Source organism: Oryzias latipes, chromosome 1 (assembly GCF_053564925.1).
Source record: "Oryzias latipes strain Hd-rR chromosome 1, Olatipes_Hd-rR_3.1".
Taxonomy (NCBI): Eukaryota; Metazoa; Chordata; class Actinopteri; order Beloniformes; family Adrianichthyidae; genus Oryzias; species Oryzias latipes.
This window is the reverse complement of record NC_136237.1, coordinates 12,086,070-12,101,702: the sequence shown is the minus strand read 5'-3', so window position 1 is coordinate 12,101,702 and position 15,633 is coordinate 12,086,070. Positions and strand designations below refer to the sequence as shown.

Genomic DNA, 15,633 nt, shown 5'->3' with positions numbered 1-15,633 from the left:
GATGAATATAAATGTGTTTAATCAAAAATAGACATATAATACATACTGAACTCACACATTAAACATTGTATCCATTAAATATGATTTTCAATAATGTTTGAGTTATTGCTTGACAGGAGTGTTTTATTTTAATTTTTACATATTTGCCACAAACCAATCCATGATGGAATTTTCATACACATATATCAGGACATTCTGATGCATCTGTTTGAAAATATTGATTAAAATTTGTGTCTGTGAATGTTTTTACATGCTTATGCGTGTTTGTTGATATTTGTGCATGTATGCATGCTTTGTGCTAGTTTATGTGGATGTTTAGGCAGATGTGTGAATGTTTGTCAGTGTACATGTTTATTTTCCGTGTTGTATAAATTACTTTTAAAAAGTAATTATTTAATTTACTCAGATCAAATTAAATGACTTTATTCATTAACTATTTCAAAAATAATTCACTATTCATTTATTTACTTTACCTTTTTTCTTTTCAATTTCAAATTCTCAAGGGGAAACAGCACAAACTAGAGCCTCTTGTCTTTCATTCAAAGCAATTACTTCATGCAAAGTATGAACATGGCTCAAGACATAACCTGCTTTTTTTTGGTCTATGGTAATTGGTAAATGGTGTATACTTATATAGCGCTTTTCTACCTTCTTCAAGGCCCAAAGCGCTTTACAGTCACAGACCCATTAACACACACATGCACACACACATTCACATACTGGTGGCTGTTCCGCTGCCAAACGCTGGTGCCAACCCTACCACCAGAGGCTAGGTGGGGTTCTTGCCCAAGGACACTTGTCTCAAAGGCATGTAAGGCGGGAGTCGAACTTGCAATCTTACGATCATGGGTCAGCGAACCTGCACCACGGCCACCCCTGGTCTATGCCATTGCTCAAAGTAGATAAGGAAAAAATCTGTTACCCCTTCATTCATATCTATGCCTCCATGTCAATTTTCTTTTTCTAACTTGTCCTGTCCAACAGCTGAACATTCAGATAAGAGCTAAAGGCTTTGAATCTTCTGATTCACAATGTGTATATTTATATAAACTCATTTTTAAATTTGGGCTAAACTTTATTTACCTTTAAATTGATTATATTTGTTATAGTTTTTGTTGGACCAGATGGAAAAGAAAAGTAGGGAAGAGGGGAGAGGGATGTTAAAGACATCGCCCACACCACACAAAAAGAGAGGAGCCAAGAAAGAGCCAGTCACAGGGGAAAGCCATGGACCCCACCACCAAGCGCCTCCCCTGGGAGAGCTCTGGTCAGGCACAGACGGGACTGAGGCAGCCAAACCACTTATGGCAGCCTCTGTTTGCCTCATTGGAGACCCCAACCCACCAAGGTCCCCTCCCAGGACAGGACCAACCAGCCCGCCTACCTGCCTTCCACAAATCACGCGGCAATGGACGGCCCCAAGAGGGTTGCCCCAGAGCCACAGAAGGAGTGATCCCATCCCCAGGTACTGATCCCAGGCCCATGTAATGATACCTACTCCACGTTCATTTTAGCTGACTTTAGGTATTCCATTAAAATGTGTTGCACCTTTCTCCTTACCTCTGCCTTTCGTGCACAGTTCTGCGCTGCTGCACTAACCCCCCCATCATATTGACCAGAGACACGTGTAGCATGGAGCTTGGAAAGAAAAATAAAGTCATGCAACTTAGAAGGGTGAATTGATAAAGAAAGCTACCAAGAAGGTCAGCTCTTGTATTTCACACCAAAGAGGCCCTCTAGAGTTGTTTCATTCATAACCGACACATCAGTACTCAGGGAGGGGTTTGGCTCTACTGCTCACCTGCAGCTCCTCGGGATGAGAAGACTCCCTACACCAGCTCTTTTTGTTTCACCTTTGAGCCAGTTTAGAAAGCAATGTGACTACAGCAATGACGCCATGTCTGTTCTTTAATCCATCCCCAATTCTCCGTGTGCACCAGTAACTCAGTTTTTTTAAATTAACCTCTGTTTCGTTCCATTCAACAGAAAAAATGTCAAAGCTTACAAAACTTAGGTAACAAAGGAACAAGGTTCCTATTGTCCAGTAATCATAACTAATTACTAATATTTGAACTGTAATTCGTTACGTTCCTCCTTTACTGACAAACAGGCAAACAGATAAGAGCTGAGGTCCCCTGGTGCTGGACATTATGTAAATGTTACAAAAGTGGGTCATTTAGGTATGGACACAAGTCATGAATTTGTATATATTTTTGTTGCTTTTGAGGCTAAACATTATTTTACTATATTTGTGAGCAAGCAAACATGCAATTTTTTACAACTGTTTATAGGCTTTAAGTACAAAACAAACAGAGATCGAGTGGAAAATTACACTGGGTCAAACTTTGGGACTCAGATTTGGTAGTGATGTATGGATGGCATCCCTTTTAATTAAAGGAAGTGCCAACTGCTTGAAAATTGATCACGAAGGGGAAACTATTATGAAGATTTAAATGCATCAAGTTTTACATATACCAGAATAGAGCTGTGAAAAAAAAGAACCTGCAGCAAGATTCTCAAGATTTGCACTAGCACTACTTCGATGTTTTGTACCAAGACTCTTCCAAGGTTGCTGTCATGGGACAGTTAGCAGCAAAACAAAAAAAAGAAGCCCCTCCCAGCTTGGCCAATGTGAACACCATTGGACAGCCTTTTAAACTGTATTTTAGATGGTAAAATGTGGATGGGAGAGAACTTTTTGCAGCTCCATCAGGACAAGACTGAAGTCTTGGTTATCGGTTCTGAAGCTAAGAGAGATAGGGTAAAATTTTATCTGTCAAACCACTTTATGAAAATATGTGATACAGTAAGTCACCTCGGTGTGATTCTAGATGCATATCTTAGCTTTGAAAAACACGTGAATCAAGTAACTAAGACTGCATTTTACCATCTGAGAAATATCGAGTGAGACCCTTTCTCTTTAGAGCCAGGGCTGAAATCTTAATCCATGCTTTTATTACATCAAGATTGGATTACTGTAATGCCCTCCTTTCTGGGGTAAAGAAAACCACTCTTAATCACGTGCAGCTAGTCCAAACTCTGCTGCACGCCTTTTAACGAGAACCAGGAAGAGGGAGCACATTACAGCAATCTTAAAATCTCTGCACTGGCTCCCTATCAGCTTCAGGATTGATTTATGCCTTGGTCCTTTGTTTATATCAGACTTGCTTTTAGCTTATGAACCTCCCAGAGCCCTTAGATCCTCAGGCGCGGGCCTGCTGAGGGTCCCTAGGGTCAAGACGAAAATCCACGGTGAGACCTTGTTTAGAAACTCCGGGCCTCGTCTGTGGAACAGCCTGCCTGAGGATGTGAGGGCCTCGTCCACTGTTGAGGTTTTTAAAAATACACTAAAGACTCATCTATTTAACTCAGCTTTTAATTAGATCTCAAATGTGGTATTTTTACTGTTATTTTTTACATGCAATTTTATCACATATTTATTTGTTTAATACCTTTTAGTCCTTTTATGTCTTAACTTATTCTAATTTATATTTTAGATTTTTTTATGCATTAACTCTCTTATCTTATTTTATTTTAATTAATATTTTCATATTTTACCTGTTTTTATATTTTAACTTTCCTATTTTATTACTTCTACATTTTATACTGTTTACGAGTGTTTTCTCACCCTTGGCTGGGGTGTTAGTGTTCGGGCTCCAAGAGATTTTGGCCATGCTTGTCCCTGGCATCTCTTGTTGTGGGTCCTCCGGGCTGCCGGGCCTGGTGTGCCCATGCTGGGGGCACTGGAACTGGGGGTCGGGGGGCGGGAGGTGCTGGGGATGAGTTGTGCTTGTGCCGACACCCCGGCAAACAGGAGGACAGGGCGGACGGCGCCTTCTGAGTTCTCTTTTCTTTAGCTCTGTCATTTTTCTTTTATTTGTGCTTGTTTTTTGTGTATTTTATTATGAGGGGGCTTATATAATTATTTTATTACATGTGTGGGGATTGGTTTTACTGTATTCTTGTTTGTTTTTTATGGAAAGCACCTTGAGCTGTCTGTTTGACATGAAAGGTGCTTTATAAATACAAATAATTTGAATTTGAATATGAATCATATGTCGGTGTATACGTAGCTTCACATGTAGCTGTTTATCAAAAAGGGCTGTGCCTCTCCAAAGACACACACGTTATGGAATGTGGGGAGTAAAACAAGACGGGGAGTGTCCAGTCACACCAAGCCTTCAGCAGAAGGCAAGGTAATAGTGGCAGCCAAGGCCTCCCCCAGACATCCGTAAAGTGAATTTGCCCCCAAGTAATCCGACACCAGGCACCCAGACCAGAGACCGTCAGAAGGACCCCCACAGGATCAGGGTCAAAGGAGCACAGACAGCACAAGCCCAAGAAGCCCCCCCCCCCACGTGCCCAGGAGCCAGTACAAGGCACCACCCGAGAAACACCGACGTTACACTGCAGGCAACCACCCGCCCACCCGAATTGTAAATGGCTGTTTACCTTTGTGGGATTGTTTATGCAAAAGTGTGTGTGAATATATTTGATGTCTGTCTGTTGGTCAATCTTCCAGTTTCTGAGCAAGAACACTTTACAACATGAGCATTGAATGACGTGTGCATGTGGGGGGTTACCTTTGCTGTTGGGGGTGTACAACGTCTTGTCAGTCTGGATGAAAATGTACCCGGACTGGAAGGAAACCATGACGACTTTCTCCAGTGTTCGGCCTGGGAACGCAGCTTCCAGGTAGACATACTGTTTTACAGATGGATCCTTGCTGAAGTCTCCAGGTGGGATCTAAAAGCCAGATTGGGGTGGGTGGCGTCTGTACATGCAAATTTTGTAGTCATGAGAGCACATGAATACCTCCATGTACATGTGTACTTACAGTAATCTGTCCAAAGCCTTGAAAGTTATTGTCATTGGTTAGGGTTACTTGTGTGGTTGCCAGTGTTTTAGCTTTTGTTGGATGGTTTTTAACAGAGATGGTGACCGGTTGGTTCGCCCCGCTACAGTCCTGGCATTCAACAAAAATGTTTTCTGGTGTTCCCACTCGCAGCAGGTTAGGGGCAGACATCAGGTTGCTGTGAAGCAGATATTAGTTATTGAAATATTTACCCTGCTACTTATTGTTCCATTACTGCTTGAAAATATGCACACTTTTGTTTTCTAATTCACTTTTTCCTTTGGTTGAGAGGTGGGGGTAAGAGGTATTGGGTCTTCACTGAGCCACAACTATTCACTGGACTTTATACTCCACGATCATTTTGAATAGGATCCAGCAAATAATCAATAAATACTTATCCCTGAGTACACAAACCCTTAACCTAAGTGTGTCTAAAGGGTGGGGGTGGGGTGCAGCCTTATGATAACGGAGCAAAACAAGACATACTTAATATTTTAAGACATTTAATATTTAAAGCATAATGCTGGCAGCAACAACACTCCTAAACCTCACATGCTGAAGTTACAATAATACATTTTCCAAAGTTTTTATTACATTGCACAAAATACCGTCCACACACCATTATGTACAACCATCTGTAATCCTGCACATTACTGTATGATTACCTACTATCCTGTAGGATCCTGGGTAATCTGGTAAAAAGATGAATTGTTGTGATCATACGAGTTTCTCATGTTTATGTTTACATAAAGAAACAGGTAAGAAAAAAAAACTAGTTTGTAATAATCAAACTAAAAGCCAAACATTTTTAGAGAGGGCATAGCATTCTTCTTTATGCACTGTGCTATGAAAGCTTTCACAAGTATTGGTGGGGGGGGTTACTCACAGCGGTCCAGCATCGATGAGAGACATCAAGGAGACCAAGGCCAGAGAGGCCAGCAGCAGCTGAAGAGCCCTCCTCATCCTCACTTTGCTCATTTGACTGTGTGCAGCGGGACTCTACAGCACCTCTTTTTTATCGTCCCAACTGTCCTTCCATCCCCTTTTCACTATGTAGCAATCTTGAACCTCCCCAAAGTGCAAATGTACAAAGAGGAACATGAACAAGGTAACGCAGGATTTTCCGAAAACAGTTGAGAAATTCAAATAAACGTTATCGTTGTGAGGAAAAAGTCAAACATCATATAATCAATAAATTTTAAACAAACTTTCAAGATTTTGATTTGACAAAATGATGGAAAGCTCTCTACAGCAGATCTGCAGGGCGTCAGCTTTTGTTGTTTCCTTGGTGGGAGAGTCCTAAAACTTGACCTTGGCTTGGTTTTTTGGATCAACAAGTAAACATGTGACATTGGTGCCAAAAGTCGTCCTGATGTCATGACAGAGTTCTGGCAGGACTTTGTGATGTAACCGTAAAATCGGAATTTCACAAATCTGCAAACAGCCGGTGGATGAAAGATCTCTTGTTACCTTTTTTGGGACATTCTATGAATGATGACGGATGATGTGCAGGTTGGTGTTTAGGCTACAAAACAAGGGAAGTTTCAGAGGAAACATTTTTGCCAGTAAATAGATTTCTGCTGCTTTCAGTTGATAGGAGTGATCTTCTCATGTTGAAAATGAACGTTTACCAGATGCAGACAACAACCCCCTGTCTCCGCAAACACACACAGACGCACACAAACAAAGATAAACTATTCAGAATTTTTTGTTTCAGATTCTGATTGAAATAATAACAATAGGGGATTTTGATATTCATGTTGATGACCCCAGTGACTGTCTAGGAAATGCTTTTGCAGCTTTATTAGATTGTGTTTGTTTTACACAAAACGTAAATGAACCCACTCACTGTCACAAGCACACCCTGGACCTTGTTTTAACTCATGGTATAGAGATCAGCCAGCTGAGTGTCCTTCCTCATAACCCCATAATTTCTGATCACTTTCCAGTTTAAATTAGAATATGCTACTGCCCCAGTGAATAAAAACAGCTTAGAAGAACATTATCTGACCATTCTGTGTCTGAATTTAAACTCACAGTTCAACCAGTACTGAGTAACATGCTGAGCAAATACTCTGAGTCCAGCTCCCATAGCATCAGTCGTATAAATGACCAATTTGTCAATGATACCTTACAAGCCCTTAGGAGTACTCTTGATGTTGTTGCCCCCCTGAAACCTGACAAAACCCGAGTAGCACCGTGGTTTAACACTGAAACACGTTCTCTTAAACAAATAACCGGTAAGTTGGAAAGAGAATGGCGCAATATAGCCTCTTAAATTATAAAAAAAGCTCTGCATAGAGCTAGAACCCAGTACTATTCAACCTTAATATCAGAGAATGGAAATGATTCCAAGATTTCTTTTTAGTACAATTGCTAGATTAACTCGCAGTCAGAGCTCAGTAGAAACACATATCCCGTTTTCTCTCAGCTCTGATGATTTTCTTACATCTTTTGATAGTAAAATCTCAAATACTAGACAGAAGTTGAATCTAGTTATTCGTACTACCAGCCCAGAGCAGGCTGAAGCGGCAAAAGTGGAGGCATCCATAGAAACCTATGTAACATTAAGGCCCGTACACACCGGGACGAATATTCGCCAGGCGTTATTCGCCAGCGTTTTTCGCCACGTTTTTTGTGTTCACACCCAGGCGATTTTCGCTGACGATGAGCCGAGCGAACTTGCAATTTCCTTCCCTGACATTAGATGGCGCTTAATGTAAACAGAAATACTCCTGTACACAAGGTGGCGCTGCACAACTTTACGCTTCTTAAAGTCGCTTTTTACTCAGAAGAAGAGAGCAAGTATTTACGCGCTTGTCAGAATTATACAAAGAAAGCATGAATATTTCAAGCACCGGTAGCTCCAACTGGTGCTTGGTTCGGGGATATTTTAGAATGTCCGTCATTATTTCTTCGCGGCAGTGTAGACGCTACTTGGCGTCTATCTTCTTCGCTGGTATGTGTGCTCAGCAAGGCAGTTTTGTGTTTGAGCGCCCCCAAGTTGTGTTTTACTGTAACTTCAGAAGCTCCAGACACGTGTGCAAAAGTGCCATTCTCATTGGTCTAATATAATTCTACGCGACGCGTCGAAAAAAAAAAAAACGAACCCGAGGCGTTTTTTTTTTTGACGCTTTGATGCGTGGCGTTTTTTCGCGTCGGTGTGCACACTCTCATTGGTGCCCTTTGTTTAGTCACGAGGCGTTAAACGTCGGCGAAAATCGCCGGCGAAATTCGTCCCGGTGTGAACAGGCCTTTAGACTGCTTCACTGCTGTGGGTCAAGCGGAAATAGCATCAATTATTATGTAATTACATGTCTGTTAGACCCAATCCCCACTAAGCTTATTAAAGAAACCCTCCTCCCCCTAATTAATGAATCCATTTTAACCATATTAAATAAATCTTTGGAAACAGGTTATGTGCCACAGTCTTTTAAATATGCAGTCGTTAAACCTCTTCTGAAGAAGCCCAGTTTAGATCTTAGTAACCTGGCCAACTATAGACCAATATTAAACTTTCCCTTTTTTCAAAAATCCTAGAAAGAGTTGTAGTTAAGCAGCTTTACCGCCACCTACAGGACAATAGCCACTTTGAAGATTTTAAGACATTAAGTATTTAATATTTAAGACATTAAATATTAAATATTCAGACCACACCACAGCACTGAAACTGCACTAGTTGGAGTCTCTAATGACCTTTTATTGGCCTCGGAAAAGGGACTACTTTCTATTCTGGTACTGTGAGACCTTAGTGCAGCCTTTGACACTATCAACCACAATATTCTACTCCAAAGATTGGAGTTGAACATTGAGATCAGAGGAACTGCCCTCCAGTGGTTTAAATCCTATTTATTCGATAGATACCAGTTTGTTAATGTAAACTGACAGTCCTCTCATTGCACTCGAGTTAGCTACGGAGTCCCACAGGGCTCAGTTTTAGGACCCATCCTGTTCGTGCTTTAAATGCTGCCCTTAGGAAACATTAGTTGTTAGTAGGGTTCAAGATGTTTAAAGCTGGCGAACGTATGGTGCACTGGGGTTCTGTCCTCTATTCTCATCTACTTCTCTCTTCCTCTCCTCTATTCTTGATCATTTATTTATCATTTAGTTCTCCATCCCCCTGTGTGGTTCAGTGCGATTCATGTACTGTCCCTCTTTCCTGCTCCCCTCTGGGAGAGTGGGGGTGATTCCAGATTCCAGTTGGTTCATCCGTGCTCCTGCACTTGGCAGTGGTCCTCACCTCGTCTCTGGCTTGCCTCTACAACTGTTCCTACACTTGGCTATGGATCCTGCCTCTGGCTTGTCTCGCGTCCCCAGCAGTACCCCAACTCCTCCTGGATGAAGCTCATCTGCTTGACTATTTAAACATGTAGTTGTAGAGTTAGATAAGTTCATTCTTCTCTTCTCTGAGTTCTGGTACATCGCCTGTGTGTCCTGGGGAGGATCCCTCCTTTATGTGGACATCCACGAAGTGTCAGGTAGGGAGGGCTGGTGAGCATGAAGGACCCAAAACGCAGAGACGGGAGGCACACGGTTCCAGGGCAAAGGGGTTTAATTATAATAACAAAAAGGGCTGCCGAGCAGGGAAACCGAAACAAAACTCACTGTGGTAAAAATGGCAAACAGGGCAGAAGACAGACAAGGAAATGACAGACAGGGAAATGACGGTCAGGGAAGAGACTAGGTATGGACCAGCCAAGAGGAAGGCAGAGACAAGACTTAGATCTAAACAGGACTGACAAGACACATGATCTGGAGAGATTGGGACAAGGGAAGTAAAACACAAAAGCATGACAATACAGAAAACCTTCCAAAATAAAACAGGAAACAGAACTCAAACATGACAGAAACAAAAGGAAGCAAAACCTAAGGCAAAGACACCCAAACCATGACAAGAAGTTTCTTTGTTTTTTCCGGAATACGTTTTTTTCAGGAGTTTTTCCTTACCGTGAAAGAGTTTCTAAGGGCAGGGATGCCCAGTTTAGTTTAGTCTGTTTAGTTAGTTCAGTGTAGAATGTTCCTATTGAATTCTATTTATTCATTATCCTTATGATTTTATGTTTACTTTACAAATACCGGTTGAGACGACTGTTGTTGTGAATTTGGGCTGTATAAATAATATTTAAAATTGAAAATAATTAAATTCCACTATATCTGAAATACATCTTAAATATCTTAAAACAGCTAAGAGTGATAAATCCAAATGTATTAATAATCAACCATGATATCAGACACTTGGAATTTGTTGTGTATCAAAATGATTGGGGGAAAAAATGGTGAGACAGGTTTGGACAAAAATTATGATATATTTAAAAAAAATGGTGCGACCACAGGAAGATGTTTGACTCAGGTGTGTCCAGCTAGCATCAAAGTTGTCTTCAATCCTGTAATCAATCAGCCTTCCTGTGTTGTGGTGAGAGGTGCCATTTGATAACATGATGTGTTCTGCACTGAACAAGGACCACAGAAAGAAAAAGACACATTCTCAGAAAATCCAAACAACAACATTAGCCTTTTTTGATGAACACAAAATCCATGCGGGAAATGCCGCAATCTGCATCTTGGCTGCACGTAAATATGTGGGAATAACATCAGCCTTTATTTTGTCAGGACATGACTGGAAACACATATCCACCTGATTGTTTGAACAGTTTCTAAGGACTGAGCGACATTTCTGCTTTGAAAAGCTCACACACCGCCCCAAATCCGCTGTGTGAGCTGGAAGTCTGAGCTCTGCTCAGGCACACGGTTCTCCTGCGTCCGGCAGCCGCTAACCCAGAGCGGTGGGAGGGATCGCAGTCCAAGTCTCCCACACATAACAAAACAACAAAACGCACACGTAACAAAGCATCCTCCCTCTCCCTTAAACACACATTAATAAATCCGGCTGCTCTGCTCAGAGACACGGTTCGCTCGGTCCACCGGCACCCGAGCCTGGAGCGCAGGATCCAGACGTCAGGGGGCACGAAGCGCTCCTCCCCCGCACTCCCCTCATGAGGGGTGTAAGAGAGGGGAGCGGCGCATCGCACCGGGCCTCTGCTGAGCAGCCGGTCGGTCCTGTTTGAGCTCCAAAGCTTTCTCTGGAGGGTAACATCCGTTTATGCATGATGTTAAACCAGAGAGTAGTGACACACGATCGGAATGAACCGTTTACATGCAACACGATCGGATCAACAATCGGCATAACCCACCAATCTCGATCGGAAAGAAATTTTGATCGGGTCTGATCGGGGCAGACTAATCCGAAGGACGAATGCTTCAGATTCGGCCTGAAGGGACCTCTGGCCAGAACCTGCCAGCGCAAGCTGTGGAGCAGCTTGTGCAAAAGCAGTACGCACCAGGACAGGACCTGCACAGACACTGTCAACCCAGCCGTCATTTGGATCTGTGGTGTCAATGAGCCACTCCTGAATTTTTAGTGCTCTCGCATTCTCAGATTTACGGGAACTGAGCGAACACGGCTGAAATACCTTTCCAGTTTTCAAAATAAGTTTAAAACACTGAAAAGTCAAATGAATGATTGAAGGACAAAATACACACTATTCTTATATTAATCAAATAAACATTATTTATGAAAAAAAGGCTGAGATATGATTGGGTGTGTACAAAAATACTCCCAACCATATAGCCCATTCATTTCTGTTCATTGTAAATGTCCAATACTGTTTGGGATTTGTCACAACATAGCATCATATGACAAAGATGGAATTTTTGAAACATTAGCAAAATATTTTGCCATTATCTAGGCCAGTAGCTCCTTTCATTCTCATTTCCTTGACTCTTCAAATGCTCCTTTCATTCTCATCAGGACTATGTTGACTACTAAGACAATAATTTCCAGGCACTTGTAGAAAATATGATTTATTTATGTTTGAAATCCCAAATATTAAACATTTTCACAAGTAATGAGCGTCTTTTTCTGACAGAGATGCAATGTTTGAGACACTGTAGCTAAATATTTTGCCATAATCCAGGTCAGCAGCTGCTTTGATTCTCTTCAGAACTATTTTGGCTACAAAGACTGACATTTCCAGACACTTTTACTGTAGAAAATATTTGACATTTTCACAAAGTCCAATCATCTTTTTCTGACAAAGATGCAATGTTTGAGACACCGTAGTTTAAGATTATGCCATAATCCAGGCCATCAGCTCCTTTCATTCTCATTTCCCTGGACTCTTCAGATACTCCTTTCCTTTGGAATCTTAGGGTAAACCTTGACAGGCATTTTAAACTTGACAGGCAGGTCAGTGCAGTAGTCCAGTCTCATTTTGTGTCACTTGAGGCTAATCAGCAAAGTTAAGCCATGTCTTCCTGCTCATGCTCTGGAACAAGTGGTCCATGCTTTGATATTCTCTGGACTGGACTACTGTAACTCTCTGTACAGTGGCATTGACCAGTCTCTGCTCCTCCATCTCCAGCTGGTTCAGAATTAAGTGGCCTGCCTATTACCGTGGGTAGACGGTGTGAGCAAATTACTCCACTTTTACACTCTTTTCACTGGCTGCCTGTGTCTTTTAGAATTGTTTTTAAGACTTTACTGCTGGTTTTTAAGTGTTTGAATGGTCTGGCACCTCTGTATCTCTCTGAGCTGTTCCATGTGTATCGTCCAAGTCGAGTCCTATGACCTGAAGATCCAATGCTTTTAACCCTTGTACTATCTTAGATGACCCCACCCTTACATTGACGTGTTCTTCCTACCATGACAAAGGTGGATAAAGGTGGAAAGATTTCATGTAATCCATGGACACCAGTGAGGTTCACAAATCAGTGAAGAAAAAAGGTTCAGCGCACTGTCTAGTGGGTCTAGATGACCCAACTCCCAACGTTAAAGTGCCTAGGATATAGCACAAGGGTTAATGGTTCCCAGGACTCTGTTTGTGACTCGGAGAGATGGAGCCTTTTCAGTTGCAGCTCCCTAATTCTGGAATGCTCTCTCTTTTATGTGTGGTCTTCCAGAACCTTTAGTAATTTTAAAACACTTTTAAAAACTCATCTTTTTACTCAGGCTTTTAACTCCAGTGAGCATGTTTAGTGGGTCAGCTTGTTAATGTGAATTTTATTATTTTATTGTTTTTATCTTGCATTGCTTTTAATGTTTAATTGATTTTCAAAACAGGAAGGGGAAAAAGCATGGACTAATTTGGAGAATGGTCCGGATGACTTTTTTGACTTCTGGAATTAGGAATATTGGTAATGAAATCCATTGCTATGTGGGACCAAGGACGACAGGGCACAGGTAGAGGCCTAAGAAGACCTGCTAGCAGATGACAAGGATCCTTCATTCTGGCACATACTGGGCACGAAGAAACAAAGCTCCTTGTAGGGCAAAATCCTAAACTACAGTGTCTCAAATATTGTTTCTGTCAGAAAAAGACGATTAGACTTTGCGAAAATGTAAAATATATGGGATTTCAAACAAGAATAACTCAAATTTTCTACAGTAAAAGTGTCTGGAAATGTCATTCTGAGCAGCCAACATAGTTCTGAAGAGAATGAAAGGAGCTGCTTACCTGGATTATGGCAAGATCTTAAACTACAGTGTCTCAAACATTGCATCTCTGACAGAAAAAGACGCTCATTACTTGTGAAAATGTTTAATATTTGGGATTTCAAACATGAATAACTCAAATTTTCTACAATAAAAATGCCTGGAAATGATTGTCTCTGTAGCCAACATAGTTAGAAGCTGCTGGCCTGGATTATGGCAAAATCTTAAACTACAGTGTCTCAAACATAGCATCTTTGTCAGAAAAAGACTATTGGACTTTGTGAAAATGTAAAATTTTGGAAATTTCAAACATGAATAACTCAAAATTTCTACTGTTAATGTGTCTGGAAATGATTGTATAAGTAGCCAAAATAGTCCTGAAGAGAATAAAAGGAGCTGCTGGCCTGGACTATGGCGAAATGTTATGCTACAGTGTCTCAAATATTGCATCTCTGTCAGAAAAAGATGATTGGACTTTATGAAAATCTAAAATATTTAGGATTTTAAACATGAATAACTCAAGTTTTCTACTGTTAATGTGTCTGGAAATGATTGTATAAGTAGCCAAAATAGTCCTGAAGAGAATAAAAGGAGCTGCTGGCCTGGACTATGGCGAAATGTTATGCTACAGTGTCTCAAATATTGCATCTCTGTCAGAAAAAGATGATTGGACTTTATGAAAATCTAAAATATTTAGGATTTTAAACATGAATAACTCAAGTTTTCTACTGTTAATGTGTCTGGAAATGATTGTATAAGTAGCCAAAATAGTCCTGAAGAGAATAAAAGGAGCTGCTGGCCTGGACTATGGCAAAATGTTTTGCTACAGTGTCTCAAATATTGCATCTCTGTCAGAAGTCTCCACTTCTATATGATTCTCAAAAATCATACATAATAACATGTCCACATGGGAATAATTAAACTACATTTACAATTAACATAAATGAATAGTAGTATGTTTATACACACCCAATCTTATTTCAACCCTTTTCATAATATTTTTTCATTTGATTAACATAAGAATAGTGTGTATTTTGTCTTTCAATCATTCATTTGACTTTTCAGTGTTTTAAACATATTTTGAAAACTGGAAAGGGATTTCAGCCGTGTTCGCCGTAAAACTGAGAATGCAAGAGCACTAAAAATTGAGGAGCGGCTCATTTGACAACACAGATCCGAATGACGGTAGGCTTTTTTTTTTTTTTAAACTTGTCCTGTCCAACAGCTAGGCAGGCAGATGAGAGCTGAGGGCCTCTTGTGTTGGACATATTTTACTTTAACAAGAGGGGTTATTAATCTTCAGACAAACCAAAGGTATGACTGAATAAACCCCTTTTGTAATTGAGGCCAAACTTTATTAATTTCAACCATGTTTGGAAATCTTTGGTGTTGGACCGGACGGAAAAGGAAAGAAGGGAAGAAAAGAGAGGGATGTTAGAGAGGGGGGGTGATAGTGAGAGGGGGGGGTAAGACCATGAAGCAGCATAGAGCAGACAGGTTTACTGATTGTTTATCATTACGGTACGGTTCAAATGTAGTACAAAAAGGGCGGGGCCTGTCCACACACACTCAAATGTTATCAACACACCTGCTAGCTGCAAAAATGTCCACATGTCAACATGTACACAAAACAGATAGTGTTCACAAACGCAAACCTATGCCTTTAAACCAACAAGTGTGAAATCTTTCATTCATTCAATCATGCAAACTATTAGTGCAAAGGTGAGCTAACACCTGTGTTCAGGTGAGTGTTTATGTTCTTCTAAAATGGATGGTGGAATGTGAAAAGGAGGAGGAGCGCCCAGCCACCCCCACACCCAGACCCCCGCCGCAACAGCAGCGGCAGCCGGAATCCCCCCAACGCCACACGGAACAGGCAGGGAACAACCGCCCCCCGGGCGACAAAGACCGCCACCCAGGCCAGGGCCAGCAGGACCGCCGCGAGGCCCCCAGAGCCAGAGAGCAGGGAGGCGCGGAGGGAAAGAGAGCGCCGCCCCAGCCCAACCAGGAAAGCAGCCCCCCCGCCGCGCCGGGAGAGCCCAACGCAGGGCCCCACCGGAGAAGGACGCCCACAGCCCCAGACGAGCACCCCACCACCACCCAGGAGTTCCGGGCATCCCCCGGAACCCCAGGTACGAGCCAGGACCCCCCAAGGAAGACCCGCTCCGCACTCCAGGCAGCCACCCACCCGGCCCACGGTTGGTCCAGGGAGGTGCAAGGCAGGGGCCCGCCGCCCCCGCCCAGGAGGGGGGAACCCCGGGGAAAAAAGGGGGCCCACAAGGGGTGT

General features: G+C 41.9%; 1 protein-coding gene across 1 annotated transcript in view; it reads right to left on the bottom strand.

Moving 5' to 3' along the window:
• c3a.1 (complement C3a, tandem duplicate 1) overlaps positions 1-5,831 on the bottom strand; it is a 28,528-nt gene extending 22,697 nt beyond the window's left edge. Inside the window, 3 exon segments of the mRNA NM_001105082.2 lie at positions 4,584-4,746; positions 4,838-5,033; positions 5,742-5,831. Coding sequence (NP_001098552.1) covers positions 4,584-4,746; positions 4,838-5,033; positions 5,742-5,818 — 436 coding nt within the window. The 5' untranslated portion in view covers positions 5,819-5,831.
• Positions 5,832-15,633: the final 9,802 nt, after the last annotated feature.